Source organism: Pseudopipra pipra, chromosome 3, assembly GCF_036250125.1.
Source record: "Pseudopipra pipra isolate bDixPip1 chromosome 3, bDixPip1.hap1, whole genome shotgun sequence".
NCBI lineage: Eukaryota > Metazoa > Chordata > Aves > Passeriformes > Pipridae > Pseudopipra > Pseudopipra pipra.
Genome location: NC_087551.1, coordinates 23,159,802 through 23,169,934, shown reverse-complemented (window position 1 = coordinate 23,169,934; position 10,133 = coordinate 23,159,802). Strand labels below are relative to the sequence as shown.

The following is a 10,133-nucleotide window of genomic DNA, read 5'->3' as shown; positions in this document are numbered from 1 at the left end:
TAGATTTGGCCATATTGATCACCATAACTGGTCTACTCTGGCCTCAAATCGGGAGGCCTGGAGACACACCATCTATAACACAGCTGTCTCCTTTGAGAACACACGCAGGATCACCCTCGAGGAAAAAAGGCAACGCAGAAAGAACCGTGTATTGCAGAGTACACCATCTAAGGAGTCTTTCTGCTGTGCCTTTTGCAATCGGATATGTCTGTCCCGTATTGGCCTCATAAGCCACCAGCGTGCCTGTAGCAAATGTGGATAGAGCCTTCCCAAATCTTCGTTCGCGAAGCCTAGCCATGACATTTCATAGATATTTTTGTTTACGCTTGAATATCGTAAAGCAGCTGCACATAGAAGTTCAGTAAATTCTAAGCTAGACCAGACGAATATCCACAAGGTCTGAGGACCCACTGGAATCAGAACGGGATATTACTTCTGTTTGGAGCCGCTTTGGGCTCAGCAGGGGTTGGATTTGTTTCATTTCGGGCCAGAATCAGGAACTGTTCCAGTATCTCGTGATTGCTTTGTGTTTGGGGACATGGTATTTTAAAACGGGGGACGCAAAACTTGTCAGGGTGAAGCCCAGAGCGCTGGAAATGCGCTCGGTAGCTGTGTCACCGCCGACCCCGCTGCCGTGTGAGGGGCAGGAAGCGGCGGCTCCAGCCCTTCCGGGTCGGCGGGCGGGCCCGGGCCGAGCGCGGAGCGGGGAGGCAGAGCGGGAGCGGCGCCGTCCCCATCCCGGGTGGGTCGGGCAGGGGGGATCGGAGCCCACGGGGGACAGGCGGCCTGGGCGGGGGGCCCCCTGGCAGCCGCGGGCGGTGCGCGGCCCCGGGGCTCCCTGCGCGGCCTTGTCCCGTGATCCAGCGACAGCCTGACACGGAGGGGATGTGGGGAAAAACCCCCTTTGCGTCCGCAATGGCGGTGGCACGAAAACAAGGGGGTTGGCCTCCGGTTCCCGATGCGGGAGGACGCGGCCGAAGGCGCGGCCCCCCCAGTGTGGTGCAGTGTGAGGGCAGGGTGACGTGGTCCTGTGCCTGTGCTCTGGGATGACCCTGCTTGGGCCGGGAGGTTGGACCGGGAGACCCACTGTGGTCCCTTCCAACCAAACCCATTCTGCGATTCTATGGGGCTGCCCTCAAGCGTGTTCACAGGTTTCCTCGGTTTCCGCGCTGCCTTTTTTTTTTTTTTTTTCCATTTCCAAAATCTTTTGGAAATTATGTTATTGAATGTACTTTTGCCTCTTGACTAGATATGGATAACAGCAAGGATGAAAAAAGTAGGACGCTGTGTGCAACTTCAGAAGAAGGGCTGAAGGTCCGAGGTAGGCACTGCTGGTCTGTTGCCCTGCTCTGGTGTTGGGGTTTGGATGCTCTGTGTCAGTCACCGAGTTGGACCCTGATACTGGGCATGGCCACTTGCTAATGGTAATTAGCAACTGTGTAATTAGTAACCGTGGCACATGGGGGCTCACTGTGTTTAAGTTCTGCGAAGAGTCGTTTTTGTAGACCATAGTTACTGGCGTGCTTGTCACTGTTACCTTGTGTTGTCCTAAGGAAAAGAAAAAAGGAAACGAAAACGCAGTAGAAGCAGATCATCATCTGTTTCATCCACATCGTCTTCTAGCAGCACATCCACTTCTTCCTCTTCATCACGCTCTTCATCAAGATCATCATCTTCGAGTAGTAGAGGTAAGCTACCTCCACATGTGCACATGATGTCTACCAGTTTTGATAGTACTCCTGGAAACATTTAGAGCTTGTTTTAAATGTGGCTAAACCACCAAAAAGTGATGGTGCAGAATACCAATGTTGTGTGTTCAGTGTTTTTCTCATAACCTTTTTCTATTGCTGTGTTAAGGTGCCTCTTTGTAGACAGTTTGCAATGTTCTTTTGTTAGTTTAAGTAACTTAAAAATAAAAAACTGCCATTTAAAACATGTTACTTTGTAACGATATGTTGTGTTTATTTAAACTCCTTTAATCGTTACACTTTCAAAATACAGATCTTTTTCTACTTCACCAGTCTATTTAGACCTGAGTTGGGGTTTTTTATTCAGTCCTGCTTTGGTCTTAACATTTCAAGCATTTACCTTTGAGGACTCACATAAAGTTGGCATGTCTGCAGAATCAGTAAATCAGGTATTTTCAATTTCCATGTTAGACCAGTAAGAGGCAGTCAGTTAATGTGTTGCTTTCCTCTGAGTTAGTTTCAACCAGTGTCAATGTATGTAGCTAAATTAAGGCATTTTCTTTTCAGGTTTCACATTTCTGTATGCCTTATCCATAAAACCAAATGCCTTTTTCAAGAATTCTAAACTTAGAGGATTTGATTTTGTTGTTTGTTTTTCCTTAACTTTAGATTTTCCTAAGTCTAAATCAAAGAAAAAGAAAAAAGAAAAACACAACAAAAAGGTAAACATTTTACAAAGAGAAATAGGGAGTTTACAAACAGTAACCTTAAAGGTCATGTGAGACATAATGCTGTTGTCTGTGGCTCTGTAAATCTGAATCATGCTTTTAGGGTTACAGTAGCTGAACTGATAGGTTGGCATTTAATTGACTGTATACAAAAAAGGAAATAATTTAGAAGTTACTTTTGCCAGTCATTGCTGATCCAGCTAGCGTTCAGAGTAGTCTCTGAAGAAAAGAGTAGTGGGGAATCTTGATAACTGTATAGAATTTGTCAGAAGAACTGATTTTTAGTCAGTGAGAGAAGCAGGTAGTAGATTCTTGCTGTAGTAATTTTTCTATTTTATCAGTGATTTTGTATATTGGGGTTAAACGAGGACAACATTAAATGGGAGAGAACAGGGAATCAGACCATTTCTGTTTCTCAGGGTCCCAAGGGTTGCTAACCCTGCTGTGTTACTTTCTGTATTTCAGCTACTACCTGTCTGGCAGTGGTAAGGGCAAACAGAAGGGATGTCTTGACTAGTCAGGGCCTTGAGATATACTTGTGGATTTGGTTTATTTTACCCTTTTGAGTCTGTAAGCCTTAGAATATATGTCTTATTCTTGTAGAAAAGGAAAAAAGAGAACAAAATGAAGAAAAAGAAAGAAAAGAAGAAAAAGAGAGAGAAAACAGGACCTGTCCAGCTTTCCAAGGTATGCTTGTGTGAATCTGAAGCCCCATTACATTTTTCATCTAAATACTTAATCTGTCCTGTAATAAAAATGTGTATAACATCACCAGTTTTATCATAAACAAATAGAAATCTGTCTGTATTGTTTTGAACAGTTAGGAAGTATAAAAGATTATCATCTGTAATTTTACTTGTGATTTGTAACATTACAAAATAAAGCAAAGCTTTTTTAATGTGTGATCTCATTTTAGTTCTTTAAAAACAAAAAGAAGAATGAAAACTACAGCATGATAACCGGAAAGAAAATTAAGATGAAAATTAAGAAGACTAAGGAAGATATAGAGGTAAGAGTTAAAATAGTCTGTATATTCCTAAGAGAAGATACTGTATCTTTTAATATTTTTGCAATAGTGCTGTCTTTTGTAGAAGAGTCGGTCTCGCACTTAGGGGTTGTAAATTGAGTGTAGCTTTTAGTGTGGCTATGGTGCCATCTGAGACATTTTAATTCATTCTTTTGGCAGATTTTGTGTTACGAGTGGGCTTGGAATACTCAGGCATGAGTAGATAAACTAAAGGGTGCTGGTGTAGGTTCTTAGAATTTCAGCCTCTAATGGTTAGCTGATTCATAGCTTTCTCTGTTGATATAATTTACTGGTTTTAATTGTACTCATCTTCTTTCAGTCTCTTGTGATCAGTTGTGGTAATTGCTGCTTTACTGTGTTTTTCTAACACATGCAAAACTAGCCATTATTTAGAGAGGAATTAAAAAAAAAGACAACAGTAGTATTAGGACCACGTGGCCATGCGTTCTCTCAAAGCAGTCAAATGTTTTTGCTGAGATACCCAGGGAAATTGATATAATGAGTAGTGTTTTGTGCTATTGCTATGAGTGTTTGGACTCAGCACTTATTTAATAAGTTCACCCTTTTCAACAATTTCCACACCTTAGAGTGGCCTGCAGAGGGCTCTGGTACTAGTCAGTATGTGTTAGAAGTGCTACTTCGTTGAGGTATATCCAGCTTGGCAGGTTCTGGTTCAGCCATAACAATTCATTCTATAGCTACTGAAGCAGATATGAGCATTCCAAGTTAAATTTGATCTAAAATGCATTATCTTCTTTCTGGGGCACTGCAGTTTGTGTTAAATTATGCTTGTCAATTCTGTCCTAGTAACCTGCTCATTACAATATTTAACATCAAATATTTGATGTAGGTCCTTTTTTGATTGGTTCCTGTGGTCTTGCTGAATTGAACAGCATCCATTCTTTACAGTATTTAAAGATGCGATTTTTTTATAAAAAACACTGAAACAAGTGTTTTGACTGCTTGAGCCATCTCTTACGTGGAGAAAGAACCTAAATTCAATGTTTTGTTATGCTGCAAGCTGCTGTTTTTGCACAGAAAAAACAATTATACTTCCCAAAGCACAAGACTTGCTGTGTGTACAGTGAAAGTGGCCTCAGACACCAGAGAATAGCATCTGTTCCGCTTGTGAGTTCCCTCCTGAGCAGACCGTGAGCTACATGATTACAGCCCACTGGAGCCTCTGCAGGGAGCCACTTAGAACATGTATCGTGCAATAGTGACAGTGACAGCTTGTCTCCGAGGGCATCTGTCCCCAGGACCCATTGCCTGGTGCTTCCCCCGGGCACTCACACCCAACTGATAGCTAGTTAGATCCAGCTGTGTGAATGTGGATGTGAAAGCCCTACAGAAAACAGGGATCTGCAGCCTTGCTCCACTGAGTCTGTTCAGCTGTTCAGCTGCTGCCTCTGCTTCTCTGCTCTACAGAGAGACCGGAACCGTGCGCAGCTCCTGGAATTTCTGAACTCTGCCTTGTAACGGGAAGAGTGCTGGCCCCAAGGACTTGGAGATACACCAAGTCAATGATCATCATGCCTAGCAAAACACTAAAGGGAAACTCAGGGAAAAGGATGCCAAGTTCGACAAGACCAGACCCTCCTGCTGAGAAGACAATCGGGATGTCCTTTTTTAATGGCAAAATGAAGAGTAGCTAATAACTTGCTAATGAAGATCCATGTCCTCCTTTTGAGATCCTAAGGTAATAGCCAGGCTGTGGTGTTTTAGAAAAGCCCAGGAGTGTGTCATTGACAATGATAAGAAATGACACACTGAAGTCAAATAATGTAATTTCTATCCTAACTGCATGCAGAATGCACTGTTAATTTCAAATGTCTTAATTTTTCTAGTAGTTTAACCAGAGTATTTGTAAATGTCTCTTTGAAAGATGAGGTGTTTCTTATATGTATATTTTTTTTTTCTGGTAGTGGTTATACTTGTCCTAAAGAGCAAAATGATCTCTGTAAATAGAACATGCTTTTACATAAATGATTTTTTTGGAAGTTCACTAACTAATATATTTCTTTCAGAGTTTGAGATAGGATCTTTCTCTGGACAGTTTATTGCTCTCTCTCACTAGAAAATGTAAAAGCAAAATACTCTAGAGCAATAACAGTAGCAAATGATTTGTATCCTAAAATAGAAGCAGAAAAGGTCTCTGATTTTGTTTGTTTATCTCAATCAGCTGTTCAAAGGCAGCTCACAATAAATAGTTTACCCCCCCGCATCTGGAGTTGCAGTTCCTAGACCTAAAAACTCTGGAGTTCTGGCCTGCCTTTCTGATCCTTTGAGTTGTGTATCAAGTCTTTCTCTGTCTGAAGTGAAGCAAGACACACACCACATACCTTACCCTAATGGAGAAAGAGCTGCAGGAATAAATCAGAGGCAGGCAGTGCCAGTGACTCTCTGGATATGTTGACAGTCCGCTGTGAGATGAGACAGGTATGGATATGCAGCTGGAGCCCAGCATAACTTGTGTGTTAGCTGTGGTAGTTTGCTCAGTGCTTGTGCTCTTCCTTCCTTCCAGAGCCTGACTTTGGATTAGCCAGCAGGCCCCTGTGTACATAACCCTGACGTGGGAGTCCCACTTGAATCGCTCGCGAAGCAAGTGCTTCCCAGGAACTACCGTTTAGGAATGCCTGAAAAAAAGGTGTCAAGAGTAGTTGACTTTGACAAGAGCATCAGGTCTACAGCAGTCAGAGTGTGGGGAGTTCATTAAAGAGCAAGTGGAAAACTCCTTGCATCTGTGTCTCCTGCGGTGTTTTGAAGTAAACCTGAAGATCTGTGCCATTGCTCAAGGGATAGTTTTATAACTGTTTTGATGTGTGAAACCTTCTGAAGATGCTAGAATCCTGTCTTTTCCCTAGTTTTCTTTTATTGTGAAGCATTTTATAGTTGTTGCAGAGATGTAATTCTTTAGAGATTAAAGCCCTGATCGGGAAAAGCAAGCCTTTACATCCTTATCAACATAAAACTTGGAAAAACATAGGTAAGAACTGGAGTTTCCTTGACTTGTAATCTGGCAATGGAAGCCTTTTTGGAAGTACTGCTCTGAAATGTCAGTAGGGGGAAAAACAAACAAGAAAACCCCTTTTTTTTGGTAAGGATAATGCTTTGATTTATGCTACTTTGGTATCTTCTAGCTAGTGATGTCAAAGGATCTTGCCCAGATAAGCAGCTTTTTTTCTCTGGTCTTTGCGTAACAAGGTTAATCCCAAACGCTCTCCTAGAAGACACTAAAATCCTTCCAATTCCTTAGGTTTTATTTTATATAAAGATAGTATAATTTCTGAAAATTTGTCAGGGTGGGGAGGGAGTAGAAATTTGGAAGAAGGAAAGCAAATAGGAATGGGAAACGTGGAGATCACACTTGTAAAGAACTGCATTGGTTCGAAGGTTCAGACTTAAGTGAAATAATTCGCTTTTTGGTGCCTTTGTCAAGATTGTAAAAACTCCTTCCCTGTTCCATATTAGTATGGAAAAGGCAAAGAGCCTTTAGAAATATGATGTGGTCTGTTCCCCTTTTAGGGTTTTGGTAGTTGCTGACTCTAATGATGCAAAAACAAGTCAAACCGCTTTTTCTTAAAAAACAAACAAATCCTTTTTCTCTTTCTTGGTGTTTCAGGACAGGAATTTTTCCTGCTCAGTTCTGACATGCTGGATATGCTTTAGTGATGCTTTAAAATATTTCTATGCCAGAATTTACTTCTAAGGAATCATTTCTTTTAGAGAGCCAAGCTGCTTAAGTTCTGTGGCAGTGATTCAGTTTTATTCTCTCCTCCCCAGTCACTTACAGGTGGTGTCTGAAACTTCCCAGCACTTGCTGCTTTTATAAACCTCCTTTTCTTTCCTACCCATCTCCATGCAGATTCTCAGGTTTCTAAAGTGGTTTGAGTAATGTTGCATCCTTTTTTTCTCTGTCTTTCCCCACAAGCATTGAGATCACATGCTTCTTGGGACTGAGTATCTTTGAGGCTCATGTCTGGAGCTGGCCAGCAGATTCCAGTCCTCCCTAGTGAGCACAGGCCCTTACAGCCAGAATAATCGTCCATGCTTTGCTGCCTCAGGAAAGAAGTTAATTTTGTTGACCTTTTCACTAAAGTATAGCTTCTTAATACTGCTTCAAATCACTATTGTGGCAGCTGAACCAGGTGTGAGGGTTAAACAGTAAGATTGTGGTGAACATCAGGTTGAGAAATTTGTATGAGGGAACTGTGAAGTGACATGGAATGTCAACATGATGGGCAAGGGGCTGATAGAGAGACTTGCTACCAGGTCTCAAAAAGGTGCGTACTGTGGGTGAAGATGCAGGCTGGAACAACAGAGCAGTAGGAAAGGTATGAGGTAGGGATGGAGGGAGACTGCTGCTGTCAGAAGTCATGGTGTGGGGCCAAGGTCAGGTGATAAAGAAGGGGCTGCAGAAGCTTACCTTGCTGGGCAAGTTGAGATTCTTCCTAAAATGATGAATAATTGATGAAAAACTACCTTGTGTGTGTGTGTGTGTGACAGTCTTCGCTATCACACTCAACTTTCTGTGTCCCTGTACCATTTTCCATTCTGGGAATCAGAACAGCTGAATTTTTCTGACAACAGAAATTCCAGAAACAGAAGACACTGCGATTCTTTGTTACTCGTTTCCTTTATGGTTTGCTTGAAATTCACTCTTTTGCCCACACAAAAATGTAGAAGAGATAAAGCTGAGGAAATGTGTATAAATGCCACTTTGTCTTGAAAGTATCTGGCTCCATGGAACTAAGGTGTATCATCCTGCAGAACTGAGATGGGTCTGCAATTGTGGTAACTCTTCAGTATTTAGTATGATTAAACTTGGGCAAGTTGTGCTGTTTTGATGTACCTGGGTGTTTCATGCTGCAGGAATGTATGAGCTTCCCAGTCATCCTCTGTAGCAGGAAAATCTGAGTGAGCTCTGTACAGAGGGGAAGAGCAGAGGTCAGAGAGACTAAGTGACTTGTCCTGGGATCACCTGCCAAACCTGCCCTGGTGTGGGCATGGGCCCTGACAGCTGAATGGAGCTCTGATGTCCTTTGATGTGTAAAACTCATGATCTTTGCTGTGCATATTTAGTCTCCGAGGTTCCAGTTCAGCTCTCAAGGTGGGGAGCTCCACTGTGATTTGGGGACTCCATGAAATGGCTGAACTTTACAGGGTATTGGATTCTTCTGAAGGAATGAGGTCTTGGGCACACCTGGGAACCCTCCAGCCTGCTACTTGGTTGTACTTGAAGCTGCAGGGGGATGAGCTTTTGAGGAGCTGCTGCTTAAAATTACTGGCAAGCACCCAGCCACCTAGTTCCATCTGTGGACAAAATTAATCATCAGAATTACTGTCCAAAGCACAGATCGTGATGTATTTGGCTGTTGACAACAGGGGTTATTTTCCTGCCTGGTCAATTTTGGTCTTAAATTATGATTCCCAAGGAGTATGACACATCTAGTGTTGTCTGAGGGACAAGCAGGACATGGTGCTGAGGGGTCTACGGAGACATGTTTTGAACCCTTTCAACCAGCATGAAGAACACATTAATACCCAGTCTGAGAGGCACAATGTTTAAGATGACAGCTGTTTCCATACCAGCACGCTGACCACTGGTGCCGTCTCCAGTGAGGCACTAAACACCAGGGCTAACACTAGCTGTGTTCATTTTGCTCTCTGCTCGCGCGCTGCTCTCTGGGTGACAGCGGTGTGAGACAGCAGTAGTGCCAGAGTGAGGAATTTGTCAGGAGAGGCCTGGTAAGAAAGCTGCTGCCTATTCCCTGGTTAGTCGGTGGTGGGATATCTGCCAGTAGGTGGCATTGCTGCCCAGCTGGAATGTTATGGAAAATCTATTTTGTTTTTACCTTTGGACGTTGGCTTTGCACTTTCTTATTCTGAAACCCTTTAATTAGCCTGCAAATACCTAATTATGCTTGTTTATGGGGAACATTTGTTACTGCTGTCCTATGAATTTAATCCAGTCTTTGTTCATTTCTTGCCCTTGGCTGTGCTGAGGACAGACAATAAACTCTTCTGCTGGTGCTTGCGTGCCAAAGGCAGAAGGAAGCCTTTAACTTCTCGGTAGCTGAATGCAACAGGAGCAAGTTATGGAGAGCCAGTAGGGACCTGGAAGGACCAGGTGTTCTTGCACCACCCTTCCTGGGGCTGCTGAGTTCTTCAGAAATTGCACCTGGCTCTTTTCCATCTCTTAAATACCAGTGCCGGAATATAGATTTTGACTGAAATAGAAAGCTAAGATGCTATGATCTGGTTAACTAGCCAGGATGCTAAGAATTCATAATTTTATGAAGTATACAGTGTACACAGATAACTGTAAATCACCACGTAATCCACTGTGCTTCTTGTATCCCTTTTCCTCACCTTTCTCTTGTGTTTTTAAGCTCTCATCCTGTAAGGATTTTCCCTTAGTCTGAGAATATCTTTGTGCACAACTGCACAGAAAGTACATAGTAGTCATTGGGAGACCTGGGCCCAAGACCCAGCATTCAAGGCCAGCGTAGTATCTTCCTGATGTAAGCCAGCTCAAAACATGGTTTCTCTGATTATGCAAAGAGAACAAGAGGTCCTTGTGCCAACAGCCCACAGCACAGATGGCAGTACCAGGGAAAGGCAGGCACCAAGATTATGATGTCTCTGTCTGTCACAGGTGGGTAGAACTGAGGGAGGCCTAATAGCCCT

The 10,133-nt window shown here is 42.9% G+C and overlaps 1 protein-coding gene across 1 annotated transcript; it reads left to right on the top strand.

Moving 5' to 3' along the window:
* Positions 1-619: 619 nt before the first annotated feature.
* Positions 620-5,667, top strand: LOC135411106 (NKAP family protein CG6066-like). Its single transcript, XM_064648309.1, has 7 exons — positions 620-742; positions 1,250-1,321; positions 1,554-1,688; positions 2,358-2,410; positions 3,020-3,103; positions 3,333-3,425; positions 4,872-5,667. The coding sequence occupies exons 2-7, from the start codon at positions 1,252-1,254 to the stop codon at positions 4,920-4,922; spliced, it is 486 nt and encodes a 161-aa protein (XP_064504379.1). The 5' UTR covers positions 620-742; positions 1,250-1,251; the 3' UTR covers positions 4,923-5,667.
* Positions 5,668-10,133: the final 4,466 nt, after the last annotated feature.

Coding starts and splice junctions, on each gene's coding strand:
- LOC135411106 (XM_064648309.1), top strand. CDS start 1,252: ATGGATAACAGCAAGGATGAAAAAAGTAGGACGCTGTGTGCAACTTCA. Junction 2,411..3,019: donor AAGAAAAACACAACAAAAAG/GTAAACATTTTA, acceptor TTATTCTTGTAG/AAAAGGAAAAAAGAGAACAA. Junction 3,426..4,871: donor AGACTAAGGAAGATATAGAG/GTAAGAGTTAAA, acceptor TCTGCTCTACAG/AGAGACCGGAACCGTGCGCA.